General features: G+C 39.8%; 1 protein-coding gene across 2 annotated transcripts; it reads right to left on the reverse strand.

The window, feature by feature from the left end:
• Positions 1-107: 107 nt before the first annotated feature.
• ifih1 (interferon induced with helicase C domain 1) lies at positions 108-17,696 on the reverse strand. 2 transcript variants are annotated; one of them, XM_061691108.1, is made up of 16 exons: positions 17,216-17,696; positions 15,323-15,494; positions 14,325-14,420; positions 14,063-14,137; positions 10,032-10,258; positions 9,191-9,401; positions 6,339-6,556; positions 5,596-5,697; positions 5,398-5,521; positions 5,107-5,322; positions 4,003-4,259; positions 3,775-3,924; positions 2,296-2,457; positions 2,022-2,209; positions 1,382-1,475; positions 108-1,058 (listed from the first exon to the last, which is right to left on the reverse strand). In XM_061691108.1, the coding sequence occupies exons 1-16, from the start codon at positions 17,651-17,653 to the stop codon at positions 864-866; spliced, it is 2,925 nt and encodes a 974-aa protein (XP_061547092.1). In that variant the 5' UTR covers positions 17,654-17,696; the 3' UTR covers positions 108-863. The 2 variants fall into 2 exon arrangements, with proteins under 2 accessions (XP_061547092.1, XP_061547093.1); XM_061691109.1 differs by having other exon boundaries at positions 108-1,089.
• Positions 17,697-19,228: the final 1,532 nt, after the last annotated feature.

Below are 19,228 nucleotides of genomic sequence, written 5' to 3' on the forward strand. Positions count from 1 at the left end.
AGGTTAAGTTATGGATTTCACAATTCAACGACTGCTTTGTATAAAACACAAAAAAAGTGCTAAATGAATAGACTGTCGTCTCCACACAAGTTGTTTTTAGATGTGTTTTATTTGTTTTAGTTGATTTTGACTCGGTGATGTGAAAGGTTACAAGATTACTGAGATTGTGGATGAATGAAGGAAGTCTATTGTAAACCAAATGTTGAAACTTTTCCTGGCTGGAGCACATGATTATGAACATGACATGCCAGCAGTTTTGCTTTCACAATAGAGGCAGTCAACAGACGCCGTTTGGAGAAAGGCTGGCGCTTAAACATTTGATCGGACAAAGCCTCTCTATTACATTCATGACACTTCACACATTTACTTTTCACGAAGAAAGCCATTCAGTGAGTGACCTTGCCCAAAAGAAGACAGGATGTACTGGTCTGATAAAACTGCAAAATGGCAGCATCAATGATCATCTCTTCAGGGGCTGTCATTGTTTACAAGTTTGCCATTTCGCTTCATGTCCAGATTGTGATTGGACCGCTGACTTTAAATGCTATCAGCTTTCAGTTAGTTAAATCTAAGAATGGCAAAAATCCAGTTGTGATATTTTTTTTCAGTTTAATATTAAATAACGGCAAAAAGTCATTTGAGCATCACATTTATGAAACTGATAGCATCTCCTTTCATAAAAGGCATACTTGTTTGAATAGTGAGACTATTTACATTCAAAAAATATTCTGAAATGTTATGTAATTATGTATATAACCCCGATAACCTGAAAACAAAAGCAATTTGAGCGAAGGAATCCCATTTAGCAATTTGATTAGTGTATTGTTTCATGACTAAAAATGTGCTGAACTGCTGCGAATCACTCAAGTGTCTTCATCATCTGAACAGTAAGCCAATCGACTGGCGTGCTCAATGTAGTCGAACGACTGGAACGTGGTGGGGAGCTCCCGCCACTTGGTGTAACTGCTGAACTTCTTTTCCTTGATTGTCACAACGAAGTTCTTCACAATCAGGCAGGGGCACTCGATTCCTCGGTACATCATCATCGTACCCCATTTCTGCAGCACAAAGATGAATGTGAACAGGATTCTGAAGAGATCACATGAACAGTGATGACAATTCTAAAATGTAAAATCCTCAGACAAGTTCTCCCTATAGTTATTCAACACAGCTGGGATCGCTAGGACAAGTCAAGTATCTTAATGAGAGCTCATTTTCTTATGCACACCATCAAGTCTGCAATGAACTCTGCTTGGCCATATTTCAGGAATTTAAAACACTGCTGGAGAGCAACAAAAATAAAACAAGCCCTCTTGCTGGACTAAAAACACATTTCCAAATGGGGGAAAAAAAAAAAAAAATCCTATTATACATATTTTACCTGTCCACAGTCCTTGCATGCTATGGAGCCATTAGTTTCATAGTCAAGAAGACGCTCTTGAAGAGAAGTGTTTTCTTTCTGAATGAAAAGTTCACTGTAAGGAAATTAAATTTAGTGTTACATTGAGTGGCAATCCCAAGACCGGATCCTAACGACAACAGTAGTGGCAAAGTGCAAGTTCAGTGGAACCTTTAAATAAAATACAAAAAACACTTCTAAAATCTCACAAAAACTTAAGATTGACAGAAGTGATGACAAAAGAGGGAAAATGGGATCAATAGGCATCATGAAGAAAATGGTACAAAAATGTGTCTGTCTTGTCTGCAGTACAATATGGAGTGGTGTCTTGAGATACGAGTGACACGACTTACGAATTCTTTGCCATTCGAGCAGTCATTTGGCATATTTTCTTTTTATTATTATTATTATTTTTTTTACACACTCCAATTACTTTGAAGATTTTTGCTATTCTGACTCGATGATGGTGACAGGTTTAGCCAGAAACTGATTTATTACATTTTCATTATTTTCTATTGGGAAAATATTTCTAAATTTGAACAAATCAGAGGTGGATGACTATGCTGGAACAGATTGAGTTCGGAATCAGAGGTTCCACTGTGTAGATCAGGACAATTTCTACCTAAACTCTGATGAAACGTTGACATGGTGCATGTCTCCAATGATCTGGATGTCATCACAAGTGCAGACAACCTTGCTGCAATGTCGGCAACTTAACTTCACCTCTGACGGATCCTCAGGCTTTGTGTTTTTCTTGTGTGTCTTTCTCAATTTGTCCTCAATAATAGCCTGAATTTGAAATTCTTCGATCTAAGGAGAAGGGGGGAAAAAAAACAAAAAACACAAGGATGAAAACAACCTTGCGACGTGGAGGAGCTAGTTTGGAGGAGACATACCCTGTTGATATATACTGCAGGATCTAAGGCTCGGATTCTGGCAATGGCTTTGGTCATTAAGTCCTTGCGGTACTCATTGACACTCTCCTTCTCAGTCACCCCAGAGCCTTTCACCTCAATCACGATGTAACTGCTTTCCTTAGCTCGAGCTCTGCCTTGAGCCTACAGAAGGTAATACAATTGTGAACAAGCAACAACAACTGGAGTCTTTCTCAGGGTGCAGTTCAAGAGGGCCATTGTAGGGCCCTAGTAGTAATAGTAGTCATTCATAGGTTGTGTACCCTTAATTTTGGATGCTATCTTACAAAAGATGGTGAAAATAACCACGATCCCTGACATTGCGGATAGTGAGATATGTAGCTAGACCAAGGGTGGACAAAGTATGGGTTGCTCCGTTCTTTATCTTTATTTTGTCTTTATCTTCATTATCCTCTATCATGTGCATACATTTAGAGGATCTTTCCCCAAATTGGTTAATTTACTACTCGTCACTTTAAACCGCATACACTCCTTGAAGTCTCAGCGCCCTTTGCACAATGGTCATTGCACCGGACTATCGCAATATTAGTCATTCGAACTGCTCTAAGTGCTAGAGGACTCTGCATCTTTTTGCACAATTGTTTTTTGTCAATGTCTTTATGTCTCCAAAGTGTTCTGTAAATTGACTGTCTGTCGTACTAGAGCGGCTCCAACTACCGGAGACAAATTCCTTGTGTGTTTTGGACATACTTGGCAAATAAAGATGATTCTGATTCTGATTCTGATTAAAATGGATGTATTTGCTTTTTTATATATTCAGTGCATCTAATTAAATAATTGATTATTTATTGTAAATAGAAAGATTAAACATATTAGTAAAATAAACAATTGTCTTTTTTATTAAATAATTGGTGAATTAATGACAATTGATAATAAATAAAGTGACACAATTCCAAATGATAACGAATGATCATTTTACAATTAAAATGTACTATTTTATGTATCATTTGAACTTGACGTTTTTACCAAAGCCCAATATTACCTCGAGATTTATAACTTGATGTTTTTGAGAGTCTCAAGGTGACTGGTAACACTTTTTCTTTGTTTCTTTGTGCCACCGACACTGATTTTTGTTTTGCCCGAGTTTAGCTGGAGAAAATCTTTTTTGCATCAACGCACTGATCTGTTCTGCAGTGACGAAGCCAATCTACATGCCCATGTTGACCTCCCATCAGTGACACGTACTGTAGTTCGGAGTGTCATATGCATAGTTGTGGTAGGACACTTTCCAGCTGCATGTTAGCTGTCCTTATGGAAGCATGTACGGATTGAAAAACAAGGGTCCCAGGACTGACTCCTTGGCAACCCACAGGTCATAGACATTTGATCTGAGACATAGTAACCTATTTCTTTTTCAAATATGTCCCGTCCTCGAGATACGAGTTGAATCACTTTGGAGCAGCACCAGAGATTTCCACTCTATGTAATAAGATTACTAACCTGTATCATAGCAATCTCATTGGTCACAAGGCCGTAGCAGATGACAAAGTTGCATGCCGGTATGTCCAAACCTTCCTGTGCAACAGAGGTGGCAACCAGCAAGTTGACAGCGCCACTGCGGAATCTGTTCAAAACATCCTTTTGCGCTGCCTGATCAACACAAATTTGCACAAATCAATAGAATTGACATGGTGTTCACATGGGGCAATGGGGACATTAACTTCTCACAGGGGTCATTGGTTTGACAACACTCTGGTCTCCGCCTCCGATGACATACGCAACATTCACGCCAACGTCGGCAAACTTGGAGTTCTTCTGAATCCAGTGACTGAGAGCGATGGCGCTGCGTCTGGTTTTGGTGAAAATGATACCCCTGGCCTCGTCCCTGGTGGTGAACTGGTACAGAATACTTTGTCGTAGTTTTGACAGGCTGTCATTTTCATTGGATTGGTTCTCAGAAAGCTTGTGAAGCTCCTCTTTGTTGTCTGTAAGAAACACAGAGGTACTCAGTTTACAAACACCCGCCAAGGACATGAATGTCGTGTCCATATTATTAGTTATTATTATTATTGTTCCAAATTCCATATGCTTGTCACTGGTTGTCAAAAGGCAAAGATGTGTAACTACATCTGTAAACATTTCAACTTAAGGCTTGTTTTTACATTCTCACTTTTGATAAACCACACCCAGAATGCAACTAGTCTCTCGCCCTGCCTTACCCCTGAACATCTGGATTTTGGGCCTGTTTTACTACCGTTTCGACTCGCTATGCAACTTTTATAATCCCTACTCAATGGTTATTACAGTTAAGAATTTAAAGAGTGTTGCATGAGACTTGTCACTGTAACAAGGTCTCAGGTGTGAATGGGGAGCAGGTGTGTCAAATTTGGTGTTATCGCTCTCACGCGCTCTCATACTGGTAACTGGAAGTTCAATTAGGCACCTCATGGCAAATACATTTTTCCCCCCTCTTTAGAAATTAGAATTTAGAATTTTTCTACTTGCACACATTACAAAAAAAAAACAAAAAACAATGAGAACCACCACTTGTTAATGTTAAATATTAAGCAGTTATAAGCCAGAAATATGAATTCCAGCCAATGCTACATCAATCCATGTTTCTTTCTCCACATCTGTAGGCTTTAAACAATCTAAAAGGACAAACCAACAGATAGCCCTGTTTTACCACACATTATGGAAATACAAAGTCAATGTAATTATGGCAAAACATTCTTGGGTCAAGAATGATAGCATCTTTCTATAAAACAAACTGTGACTTCCTGTAGTGTCTGATCTGAACTTTGTTAGACTGAAGCAACATTCTTCTGATACCATGGAATAAATTGAAGAGGACTCTCTCAGTATCGGTGATGTTTATGGCGTGCTCCTCGTCAGGGCTCGTTTTACTCTTCAACTCTTCCTCGTGGTATTTATTCAAGAAACTGAAGGCATCACACATGCGAATGGTGTTGCTGATTATCAGGGCATCGTTGTACCATCGAAGGTGCTCCACGCAAACCCGCACTTCCTGAGCTTCCTCTTTGGCAGCTAAAAGGAGTCATAATGTTACCAGTGGGGAAGGAAGAAAGAAAAACACACAAAAGAGCCGGAGAGTTTTCTCACCTTGTTGCTCGGATTGAACCGCCCACTGTTCATAGTTCTGAGAGCCAAGCTCACAAGTAGGGCTCAGATTGGCATAAATTTGAATACAGTCCATGATTCTCTTGATTACGTCACCAAACGGGTCCTGTAGGATTTGTGTGGTATGGTGCAAACATTAGGCTTTTCTTAAAACAGAAACATTAATTTTCACTGACGCACCTTTTCTTTGTCCTCAACAAGAACGATTTGTTTGTCTGGTTCATTGCTATAATCCCCGAGGTTCCCAGTCCGGATTTGGGAAGCATCTAAATTGGCACAAATCTACAAAAGAATCAGTGTGCTGGGGTGTAAATCATTGCGATTGATGCTATCTTGAAGCACTATTTTGCACCAACATAAGCCAAAAAGGTGTTTTCACTTTTAAGTGGTATGTCAGTGAGACACTTTATGGCTGCACATGTGCACATGAGAAACAGCTTGCTGAAGACATTTTGACAGACGAGCACAGTGGAACATCTCAAGTCAAATGCACCTAAAGTCAGAAGTCTGGAATTTCACCAGTTTTCTGTAAAGAATACAACTCTTACGTCACACAAAACTTAAAAAAAAACTGAGGTTGAACTCCTGTCATGCATAACATTATGCAAAGATGAACTCCTCAAGTCTTTTGTTTTTGCTTTGGATTTTGGTGTGTACTGTAGGAATGTTTCTATTTTACAGAACAGTACCAATTATGGCAAAATGGAAAATGTGATGATAGACATGGAAATGAAACTGACTGTGAAGTTAGTTTCTGCTTGGCCTCCTGCTCAACTCAAAATGAGCAGACAGAAAAACCTGGGTGCTTTAACTGGCAGAAAAATTGTAAATATAATGTGAGGAATACCTTTACGTTGCATAAAACAGTAGGTGGCTGAAATGAGCATTGCTGTGGACCACTTTACACCGGATCGAGTACTTACCTGCAAAATGTTTTTCTCCGCTGCATTGAGTTTTGTGGCGTCGCCTACCCCCAGTGAGGCAGTCAGGCCTAGAATCTGAGGTAGCGGGACTGCCTCCTTCTGCTCCTTCTTCAACATCTTGTTCTTGTTCTTCTGCCTCAGGTAACGCATCATCAACTGATTATAAACTTCACCCTTGTTAGTGTGATGGCACTCGTCTATTATAATCAGGGTGATATCTGAGTATAAGACAAACACACAGAAATTAATCCATGCAGTAGACCATGACATTATGTTTGGAAATAACAGGCACCAGGATACTACCGGATAGGAGAAAAGGTATTGGCTATCGCTGACCTGAATTGAAACAATGACAAAAACGTGTTGTGTCTGGGGTTATGCCGCCAGATATACCCCAAAAAGGTAAACGTTTATGATATTTCCGTCAAAAGAAAATATAAATAAACCCAGCGGAACCTGTGGTAAAGAGGATAAATTGAGTGCATATCCCCATCCATTGCAAGATTGCCTGCTCATGTAGTAGCCACTTCTTAAGGGACAGATTGGGAACCACCATTTAGGTCTCTGGCCTTGGTGGTGGTGGTCTACTTTCCACTGAATGCGCTTGCTCATTTTGTACCAAATAATACAATTCTGAGACATTTGAGTGTTTTCACTCTGAATGTCCATTTGTTTACAATTAATAATTATAATGCTAATAATAGCTTGGAATAAATTTAACAGTGGGTGGGTTCAATACGAGCGACAAGGTGAGCTTTCTTACCGCTCCTTCTCTGTTTGTAACTATATTTAAATTCTAATCACATCAACAAGTAAGCATTCTGATGTAAACGTATCCCCGGAGGAAACAATGAGCAGCGGCTTGACGTTTTGTAGGTGATAGATGTTCTCATGTGAATTATCAGCCACATGGATTGCTTGAACAGACGTGGGAAGCGGAAACCAGGAGGAGAAAAAAAGGATTAAAAATAAACAAATAAATAGAAAAGCACATGGTTTCAGGTGTTTTGACAAACAGCATATGTTCCACTTAGGTGGCTATTCCAACTTGGACTGCTGGGTGCCAACAAGCGCTGGAAGACTTTGACAAGATCCTGTCAGGTATCGTCAGAGGAGAGGCTTTGTGTTCTCTGGGTGTTTTCCTATTACCAAATATATACATTTTTGTGCTTTTTACACACATTGAGCACATTTGAGCAAAAGTCTTTAGTAAATGTAGTAGGCCCGAATTTAGTTTTGTACTATTTATCTAACCAACCTCGCTCTAATCAAGATGAATGTGATAAGGGTAAGTGTTACACACTCAGTTGTCGATTGATACAAAAGGACCATGGGACGTCCGAGACATCTTGTCTTGTAGTAATAGTGTTGGGCAATGGCGGCGTCACTCGTTTACTACATTTCTCAGTGGTGCTGTCGTAGCGTCACTGTTTTCATCATCAAATAGCTTTTTAGTAGCGAAGCTACTTGCGTGATCACATAACGATAGTGGGGTAGCGTTCACAGAAGCGACATTTCCCCAGGCAGATCTCTTCCATGACGTCACATATTACGCACCCATCCTCCTGCTGATGCACACCCTAGATGGACGGTGCTCATGAATTGTGTGAAGTATGGCAAGCCCTGTTAAACATTTAACAGATAGACTGGACATGTGTTGCAGATATCTGTTATTCAGTGTTGCCTAATGGAGAAGAAAATTTCGGTCGCAACTTGTCTTCCTAGCCACAATTGTCATTTCAGACATATGCAACGTTATTTCGATGAGGAGAAATTATGTAATTTTTGCCATTTATGTGTATGTGGTTTTTCATGACAGATACAGTATCTACAATTCAGTTGGAGAATGTATATTATTGTAATTCCAGTTTGAGATAGCTACAATTTGATTCTGACTGGTCATAATTATATACATCTACATGACATCTGCACAATAGCTACTTGTCCCTTTTCAAATATCTTGTATTAAGTTTCAACTGAAGTAAGCAAGGCGGCACGGTGGCCGACACAGTTCACAGTTCTGAGGAGCGGGGTTCAATCCCTGGCCCCGCCTGTGTGGAGTTTGCATGTTCTCACCGTGCCTGCGTGGGTTTTCTCCGGGCACTCCGGTTTCCTCCCACATCCCCAAAACATGCATTCATTGGAGACTCTAAATTGCCAGTAGGTGTGACTGCGAGTGCGAATGGTTGTTTGTATATATATATATATATATATATATATATGCGATTGGCTGGCAACCAGTTGAGGGTGTACCCCGCCTCCTGCCCGATGACAGCTGGGATAGGCTCCAGCATGCCCGCGACCCTAGTGAGGAGAAGCGGCTCAGAAAATGGATGGATGGATGGATGAACTAAGCAAAATGAAGTTGTAGATATCTAACTGGAATTATGGCTCGTCAAAATCATGTTGTAGATATCTCAAATAGGAGTTACAGATATCTACAATTCAGTTACAGATGTCCATAATTCACTAGCAGCTATCTGCAACTACATTTAATGAAGAACAGCTTGTATCTTAGCTCGCTACATTTTCCAAGTAGCTTGCCCAACACTGGGTAGGAAATTATATCATTTTTTCCCTCATAGTCATTAAAAAAAGTACATTCACAGTTGCTGTAATCATTTTGGTGAACAACTTATTGTTTTTATGCATAATTGTATGTTATCACAAACAATTAAGGGAGGCCCAGTGGGATACATTGGATTTCTAGTTTATCTTGCAAATACAACAGCCTCACAATCCTATCGACTACCCTGTATCAGAAAACTCTCAAACTCCTTTGGGATTAAAGTTGTGGAATTTCTTGCACTACACTGGTGGCAAGCTCAGAAGAAATCAGTTACTGATCATACCCTTTAGATGCACTCCCTCATCCTCTCCTTTGACGGACCTCTCCAAGTAATTTTCCAGAATCTGGGCTGTGCAAATGATGACGTCGTTTTTCTTCATGATCTCTGCGAAAGAGATTTTGAGCATGGACTTTCCACTGACTCTTTCCACTTTATAGGCATGCTTCAGAAAGCGATGGAACTCTGTGGCATAATGCTGCTCAACAAGGGGAACCTGTGAACCACCACCAAAGAGGCAATTTGTGATGCATGCATCTTCAAATGTTGACTTTTTACTTTTTATCAGGAAACAAACAACAACATGATTTCTTTTTGGATTAAAACCATAAAAATCTTACATTTTGTTTCTCAATTAAAGGTACAAACAACATTTGGATGGTTTTCATTCAGAGTTCAACAAGAATCCTAAACTCCAAATGAAGATGTTTGGATGCATTTAGCAGACCGTTGTTATTTTTGCAGAACCCGTTTTAAAATGCATCCGGTAGGTTATAGAGCAGGGCATAGTTTTGACATTTGCAGACAGTTGCATACAAACATAGTTCCTGAGGTGGTTTGAGAGCAAGAAAGCCATTCATCTAAAATAGAGTAAGTAGGGATTTTCTTTTTTTCTTTTTTTAAACAAAGTACAACAGTTCCCACACATGCCAGAAAGGAAAAGCGTGCAGGGAAACCTTACGGCATGTAATTTGTGGTCAACTGACCCACATGTCCAAACTGACTAAAAGATAGAACGTTTTCTTTGGATAGGAGAACGGGGGAAAGTGGGTCAAGGATTTTATGGTGCTGTAAAGATTTAAATGGAATACACCAAATTGTTTTATACTTCAATATATTTTCATACCGTGTTCACCAGGATGACCACTTTGCCGGGTTTCCCCTCTGCCCTCCTGTGGTCCAGATGTTCACGGGTAATATAAACCGCTACTCTGGTTTTACCACTTCCAGTCGGGAGGCATATGATGATGTTTTTCCCCTCCAAGGCAGGTTTAGCCACGTCCATCTGATAGTCTCGGAGAACAATATCAACTTTATCTGGGACTCCAGCAGCTGCGCCCGAGTCACACAGTTCTGTAATGCAGACAGATCATTTGGTCAGAAAAGCACAATTACAGGGATAATAATGCTCAGGAAAAGCATAGAATATTTTTTTTTTATATCAGATTGTTGCCTAAGTGTTGATAATGAAGAATGTGTTTTGAAATGGCATTTTACTGTACATACATTGCATGGAAAAAACATTGGAACCTCTTAATCATGCAATTCATCTAATCTAGGTATGAGCTGCACTGAAGGTTCATCAAAACAAGGCCCAATTAAATTAATCATGCTTAAAGTCCTTTTAAAGTGGAAAATAAATGTCTTATAAATTCCACATACCACAGAAAAGTGTTGTTAACAACTGTGCCAAATTTGAATTATTAAAAAAAAAGTCAAATATATAAAATGAGGCTTAAAAATTTTGAAAATTTAAACTATTGTCTCCACTCTCAAACACTGTGAATGTGCTTAAACTACACGCCTTTCAACTGTCTATCAAACACCACTTTTACGACCTGGAAAAATAGATGCTGCTATGTCTAGCATCTTTCTTATGCCTGCACATAACTACATGATTTTTCTGTGAAAATATATCTGCTTAAAGCCTCCGATGGCTGGAATACAGTACATCCCACCGAGTCGTCGCGGAGCTTTTCCGCCTGCAACAACGAGGCGCTCTAAAGCGGCCACGTTAGTCCGAACACCCAGTCCACATGCTGGCAGTCAATTTGTACTTTAAAAAAAAAAAAAAAAAAAAAAGTTTCCCCCCTTCCTCGATAGTCCGCCTTTTTGTGTGAAATGTGTGATCACTCACAGCCGACGACGAGGCACTTCTGAAGGGACGATGCAATTTTGGGGTGTAGGCATAGCTAGCTAGCTAACTGCATGTCACAATTGCGCTGGATAACCACTGGTGCGAACAAAGTTCTATTATAGTGATGAGGGGCTACTCATGCTGGACTCCAAAGTGCCTTACGTAGCGCCGTTTTAGTCACGCCTAATATATCAGGAACACAAGTGGTGAAAAACGCTATAGCTCCACAATTGAGTACTACAACTGAAGCTATACATCAAGCAAGAATGGGAAAGAATTCAACCTACAAAGCTTCAACAATTAGTGGCCTCAGTTCCCTAACGTTTTATTGAATGTTGTTAAAAGAAAAGGTGATGCAACACAGTGGTAAACATGACCCTGTCCCTGCTTTTTTGGAATGTGTTGCAGCCATAAAATTTTAAGTTAATGATTATTTGCTAAAAACAATAAAGTTGATCAGTTTGAACATTAAATATCTTGTCTTTGTAGTGTATTCAATTCAATATTTATGCTTAACACAACATCCCAACTTCATTGGAATTGGGGTTGTATAATGTATGTAGAACCAAATCTCTGGATTGACTTTACAGGGTCTTTAATTATGCAAACGATCAAAATATGTGGCAAAATAATAATATTTTTTTTTTTTAAAAAGCTAAAGATCAGCACATGCAGCTAGATCATTAAAGATTTTACGTCCTCGAAGAAGCTGGTGAAGTCCATTTTGGATTTTTTTTTTTACCCATTATTATTAGTGTGCATCTATGTGAGAGTACTATTTTATAGAGGATGTGTATTGATGAGTTAAAAAAAAGGAAAAAAAAGTCACACTTGGAATAAAAAAACTGTAAACATGTAATTACTATACCTGGATGCCATTACGATTACTTGTATTCTTACACATCCACCATAGTTTGGTTTGCAATTCCTGTACTAAATAAAAGGACAGTGCAGGTAGGTAAAATGGAATGTGCATACTGAAGTAAATATCATTACCGAGACACACCACTTCTCCATACACTTGCTTTGAAGTACACCTAAGCGTGTCAATGTGTTGAACAGATGTCGCTTAAGCCCAAATACAACGGCGTCCACAATTTAAAAGAAGCAGCATATTCAGTGAAATATGAGTCAGTGCAAGTTCCTAAAATGTTCCAGGAAATGTGAGGCACCACGTTTCTCTGCAAAGCTTAACATCTGCATTTGATTATTAGACACCTACATTTTCCCAGTATACTCGGTCGAGAGTGTATGATTTCATCACAGTTTGGTAATGTTGCCATGTAGGGTGATCCACTTGAGTCAGACGGTTATAATTCAGTTGCTCTGCTAAATCGGCTGGGAATAACTGACTAAGAAAGCATTTGTGACGCGTCCCGGCTCTCTCTGTGCTACATGTCCCCCAGTTATGAGTTCAACCTCCCGCACAGGTTTGTTCTCAGCACAGTAATCATCTGTCTCAGACATTGCGTGTCAGAGGTTAAGTGCTGTTTTAAGCAACCTCGTGGACTTAGCACCTGAAACATTTCACATTTTTGTGTATATAGTGGTAACCGAATGAAGCCGTTGTATGGTCGTTTTTTTCACTTTGTGTTGCGAGTCAAAATTTTAGTTCTGAGCAAGCTTCAGATACGCTGCCGCTCACATTAAAAGAAACATTTTGCAATTAAGTTGGAACCTCTATGATTATTCTTATTTCCAATGGAGAAAAACTGTGTCGAAATGCGAACAAATCAGAGGTTCGACCTCAGAAGTTTCACTTCACTTGTTCATGTGGTCATCTATTGCATTACTGAAATTAATAAGATTACATGCAATTTAGTCTTTAAAGGAGTCAGCATTGATGTGGTAACAATGTTTGACTCATACACTATTCGCAGCACCTTTTTATTTGTTTTTAAACAAGAAACTGAAGCCAAATTAACAACTTTTATGTCTTGGTGTAACTCTTCCAGTTTCTCTATATGTCTGTTGCGACCTGCTGATGACACTCTAAATTTAGTGGTCACTTCCCTCTGAGAAAATCCTGTATGAACCCTCTCAATGTGGAGATACTGTTGATTAATTGTTCATTCTCAATCTTAGTCTGATGATGTCAAAATGTATACAACTGTATGATAAAGAGGACTTTTTAAATATCAATTCTAATCGAAACAGGAAATATATTGGTCCAATCAGGGATCAATCACCTGTTGTGAATTTTGCTGTTGAGCCCAGCAAAAAGTACTGAAGCATTGAAAAGCTTGAGAAGGTCAAATTAAGTTCATCAAGCTTATAGTGCATTTTAAGTTCAACTCTAAATTTCACCTGAAAGCCCAATATCCCTAACTTTATGTGAGTAGTAAATATGAGATAAGAGGAAAGGACAGCGTGATGAAGTAAAAAGTGGTTGACACATACAGTATATTGGCGGCAACATGTACAACCCAATAATTCCAATGAAGTTGGGACGTTGTGTTAAACATAAATAAAAAAAGAATACAATGATTTGCAGCCCTAAAATTCTATGTTAATGATTATTTGCTGAAAACCATCAAGTTTATGAGTTTGAACATTAAATATCTTGTCTTTGTAGTGTATTCAATTAAATATAGGTTGAACATGATTTGTAAATCATTGTATTCTGTTTGTATTTATGTTTAACACAACGTTCCAACTTCATTGGAATTGGGGTTGCAAAAGAGGCGTCCAATAAGCAGTGTTCTGCTGATTTTGAGCCAGCATGTGTTTTTCATTTTACGCCACAGGCTATGCTCTGCCTTCTTTACCCACACAAAGGTGTGGTTCATCACTGTGCACACATGAATCTTATTATTCTGTCCGGAGCACTGATACAAGCAGAGCTGCGAACAGCTCTAAGAAGCCTGCGTGGTGTACTGTTCACCTATCCAATATACATTAAAACCGCTTTGATTTCACCTTAATGTGTGTGCGGTCTGACCAAAGATAAACACCCAGTGTAGATTGTGAACTCAACCACACACCCAGCAGTAAAGTGAGTGAGTGTAAATTGTTCCCACCTGGTGGTAACTGCTCTAAACTGCTGCTTGACTCTTGTATGGCGGCATCTCGCGAGCGTTCACCCTGGCACCGGTCTGAAGAGATGACAAAGCAGACACAAGTGAGGAAGCCTTCCTCCTCTGCATGTAGCGCAGTTGCCAGTCACTGCGCGACAAGCAAAGTGTTGGAGAAATCCTCTGCAACATCAAACACATTTGAGATTGTATACTGCTGAACCTAATATCATATTTATCGACTGACTGGCTTTTTAAAGATAGCTACCCATGGTGTCGTCCCCAGTGTCCTTGTGGTTCAAATGCTGAAGACAAGTAGAACTTCCTGGAGTCTCCTTCACTCGGTCACTTCTTTTAGTCTCATCTTTTGTTGAGGATGGCGGATGACAAGTGAAAGTCTCATCAAAACATTGTGATACGGTTCCGAAAAGAGACACATGGTTGTACTTTGAGTCGCGATTCGCGAATTCACCCATTCACATTTATTTTCCGTGGAACCTATCGTTGATGAAGAACACCTATTTTCAAATTTTGGGGATTTTTCAGTAATGCCCTAAGGTGCCACAAGATAGTGCCAAAGTCCTGGCTAATAGGAACGTTTTGGTGTCCAGGAAGTATTGTTGAAGTGATACATATCGCCTGAGAGACTAAGAGCTTTGTATGTTGGGGGAGGACCTATGTTTAGCCTGGGTTGTTAGTGGAAATTATGGTCAGTCTTGCATGTACATTCTGGTGTGTTTTTTTCCCCAAAAAATCATCTATATTCCATTTATGTTGAAGGTTAACAGTTTGAAGTGTGTTTGAAGTGTTTTGGATCATAATTTGTGTTATAATTAGTTTAAAATATGAAGATATCCAAATATTTAGAAAAATAGGGGAAGCATCAATTGTTTTTTTTTCGATATTCGCAGCAGGGCTCAGTCCCTAGCCACCATGAATAGCGGGGTTTTAATGTATAGTACAGTACAGTACTGGACCCCGCCTGTTTGCAGGGGATAGGAACCTGGCCGCACCGCAAATATCAAAAATCCAAGTATAATTAACGACCATTAAACACAAAAAGTTCTTGAATAAGCAGGAATTCAATCCCTCCAAAAAAGAAAAAAAAACAAAAAGAAAAATGGGGAATTTATTATTATTATTTTTTTAAATTGAAAGAAATTTTAAAAAGAACAACAACTGCAAACAGGTGAATTTGCGGTTGCTGAACCACGAGTCAGCAGGGTCCACTCTATTGAGTAACGAATGAGTACTCCATGTGGTTACCTGTGGTATTGCGGTCAGAGGAGCCTCCCAACAGTTTATACAAGTCCTTGTGCTCAGTATCAAGCAGAATTTGTCGAAATTTAGAGTACCATCCAGGAGGACACCTCATGATTCTTTTCAGCAGTTCACGAGCTGCGTCTCTGAGTCCTTGATGATCTGCTAAGTGAAGGATCTGGAGCACGAACATCATGGAAGATGACACATTAGAACAAGGTGACCGGTTAAAATAGTGACCTGCAGTGTTTTACTGAACAAATACTTTACGTTCACCGGGCCAATCATTAAGTACACCTGCACAAGCTAGCTGTCGATTTTCTACAGCAGGTGTCCTCATTGGGGCCATGGGTGAGCTGGAAACTATCCCAGCTGACTTTGGTGGGATACACCCTGGCCTGCTCGCCAGCCAATCGCAGGGTTCATATAGACAAACAATATTCACACTCACATTCACACCAATGGACAATTTAAACTCATCAATTAACCTAACAGGCATGTTTTTGTAATGTGCAAGGAAGTATGTGGATAACATGCGAGCTCCACACAGGAGGGCCAGAGCTGAGATTTGAACCATGACGCCCAGTACTGTGAGTTAACCACTCACCACTCATACACTGTGCTGCGGAAAGAATAGATATGCAGTATTACTAAAATATTATTCTAAAAAAATACAATTATACCTATTCAACTTCTAGTCGGGTTGGGCATCGTTGGAATTTGAGCGATTCCAGTTCCGATTCTGGTTCCTTATTTTAATTCTGGTTGCAAACGATTCTCAATTCTGATTCTTTTCGGGGGTTGGGTCAAAAAAGTTTGTATGCTTTAAATAAAGGTGTTTTAAAGGGATTTTCTTGGCAGCCTGCAGCATAGACAAAAAATGAACATTTGACTTGGGGTTCTTTATAACAAGTATCAATGTCAAACCTATGAACTAAAAGGGAATGTGTGTGGAACTAACCTAATTGACTTAATATTCATTAATTAATGTTAAAAAAATTTTTTAAAGTTAAATATAGTATTGTTGAAATAGTTATTTAGGACTGTTTTATCACATTAAATGGTTTATATGTGCAAGTTTTAACTTACTTATAGCCTTTTATTGTAAAGGGTACGCACCGGAATTCAGCATTTTGGCACGAAAAGTAACTCGACACCAATTTATTTCTTTAATGAATGGAACCAAATGCTATAAAACGCCGATTCCGTTCCCTACCCACCGATGAGGCACAAGGTTAGTGTTTGTGATACTACGAGACAACGTGGATCTCTGCTCAAGCAAAACATGCTTTTTTTAAAAAAAAAAAAAAAACACACTCTTTGAATTCAAGTTCTTGTGTTTGTTTTTCAGATTTTGCATGAAATATTATTACTTTTAATACTACTAATAAAACCTAAGGACCTTGTATATAATTCCTACGGAACCAGAAAATGAATCGGTCCAGTCATGGATACACAAGCACCTGTTGTAAGTTTTTCCATTCAGCTCCTTATTAGAGAGCTGCAAGTTGTGCAAAAAAGTACTGAAACCTTGAACAGTTGGACATGTGCATTCAAAGGTTTCGAGAGTGTCAAAATAAGTCCACCGGTAAATGTTATAGTGTATTTTAGGTTCATCCAGAGATTTCACCTGAAAACCCAATATCTCTAACAATTTGTGAGCTAATGCTATACTGTACTATACTTTAGTTGAAGCATATTCTATAGCACTGTAGTATGTATTATATAAGATGATTTATTGATTGTGTTGGTGTCTCACGAGTACCTAATGGAGTGGATGTACATAAGGGTTTTTGTCTGCCATCTTGTGGTCATGATTGCATTTCGCCGGCATCACGCAGGACATTTGACTGCTCCCAAACAAAAGAAATAGGAGGACAGTTAAAACCGTGTACTCACTTTGTCTTGGTCATCCCTGGTGATGAGCTTGTGCGCAAAACATTGCACGCACAACTCTTTAGTGTTCATGCCCACGAGACTGGGCACCAGGATGTCCATCATTCGCATACAGTTGTCGTTTTCAGCTTCCACGTCGGCGTCGGGCAGCTTTCCCCGCATGTAGTCGGCCGCTTGTTTGCATTCGGCGTTGGACAAGGCGTCCACGAAGCCTTGGAACCAGCCTTCCGGGTGCGGCTTGCGGAGGACGGCGTCGACCAGGACGTCCACCGCCGCCGAGTTGCCGTCGGTCCTGGCCTTTTGTCGGACGCGTTCCTTCAGCTCGGCTTCGAGGAAATGGAGATGGTCCATAACCGGCTCCACTGCGACGTACACTCGGAGCCTCGGCCGAAAGCTTTCGATAAGATTCTCATTGATCAAGTCGTCCTGGTCCGACGCCATGTTTACGACCCTTCACTAGCACTCTTCCGGTGTTTCTTTTCGAGCTAAACGAAAGTGAAACCTCGAACTTTCGTTTGGCCCCACTTCTGCCACCCATACTTTATTCAGCCGAGAGATGTCAGCATTTGACAATAGACATTGGACGCCATGCAGGCAATGTACGCTACAGGAATGTAAATACGGTTCTTCGCGATGTCCCTTCACCGGAGGTGGACAATATTACAGGTACTCGCACTGTACAGTACTTACTATAAAAGCTTTGTATTGATACATACTGCTGTACTTATGTAAATGTAAGGAGAAGAAAAAATATAGCTATCCAGATATGTAGTTAACTATCTTGAACCATAATTTTTTTTTTTTAAAATGACATGAGAGTTTAGAGCAAATACAACCCCAATTCCAATGAAGTTGGGACGTTGTGTTAAACATAAATAAAAACAGAATACAATGTTCAACCTATATTTAATTGAATACACTACAAATACAAGATATTTAATGTTCAAACTGATAAACTTTGTTTTTAGCAAATAATCATTAACTTAGAACTTTATGGCTGCAGCACATTCCCAAAAAGTTGGGACAGGTGGCAAAAAAGACTGAGAAAGTTGAGGAATGCTCATCAAACACCTGTTTGAAACATCCCACAGGTGAACAGGCTAATTGGGAACAGGTGGGTGCCAGTGATTGGGTATAAAAGGAGCTTCCCTGAATTGCTCAGTCATTCACAAGCAAAGATGGGGTGAGCTTCACCTCTCTGTGAATAAGTGCGTGAGAAAATAGCCGAACAGTTTAAGGACAATGTTCCTCAACTGTGCAATTGCAAGGAATTTAGGGATTTCATCATCTACGGTCCATAATATCATCAAAAAGTTCAGAGAATCTGGAGAAATCACTGCATGTAAGCGGCAAGGCCGAAAACCAACATTGAATGCCCGTGACTTTCGATACTTCAGGCGGCACTGCATCAAAAACCGACATCAATGTGTAAAGGATATCACCACATGGGCTCAGGAAACACTTCAGAAAATACAGTTCGGCGCTACATCCGTAAGTGCAACTTAAAACTCTACTATGCAAAGCAAAAGCCATTTATCAACAACACCTAGAAACGCCGCCGGCTTCACTGGGCCTGAGCTCATCTAAGATGGACTACCACAAAGTGGAAAAGTGTTATGTGGTCCGACGAGTCCACATTTCAAATTGTTTTTGGAAATTGTGGACGTTGTGTCCTCTGGACCCAAGAGGAAAAGAACCATCCGGACTGTTATGGACGCAAAGTTCAAAAGCCAGCATCTGTGATGTTATAGGGCTGTGTTAGTGCCAATGGCATGGGTAATTTACACATCTATGAAGGCACCATTAACACAACAAAACATATGCTGCCATCCAAGCAACGTCTTTTTCATGGACGCCCCTGCTTATTTCAGCAAGACAATGCCAAACCACATTCTGGACGTGTTACAACAGCGTGGCTTCGTAGTAAAAGAGTGCGGGTACGAGACTGGCCCACCTGCAGTCCAGACCTGTCTCCCATTGAAAATGTGGGGCGCATTATGAAGCGTAAAATATGAC

Source organism: Phycodurus eques, chromosome 12, assembly GCF_024500275.1.
Source record: "Phycodurus eques isolate BA_2022a chromosome 12, UOR_Pequ_1.1, whole genome shotgun sequence".
Lineage (NCBI taxonomy): Eukaryota > Metazoa > Chordata > Actinopteri > Syngnathiformes > Syngnathidae > Phycodurus > Phycodurus eques.

Excerpts from the sequence above, each read along its gene's own strand:
- ifih1 (XM_061691108.1), bottom strand. The coding sequence starts at position 17,653 with ATGGCGTCGGACCAGGACGACTTGATCAATGAGAATCTTATCGAAAGC. Across the intron at positions 5,698-6,338 it reads CGGAGAAAAACATTTTGCAG|ATTTGTGCCAATTTAGATGC; the intron begins GTAAGTACTCGA and ends ATTCTTTTGTAG. Across the intron at positions 4,260-5,106 it reads CCTCTTCAATTTATTCCATG|ACAACAAAGAGGAGCTTCAC; the intron begins GTATCAGAAGAA and ends TGTTTCTTACAG.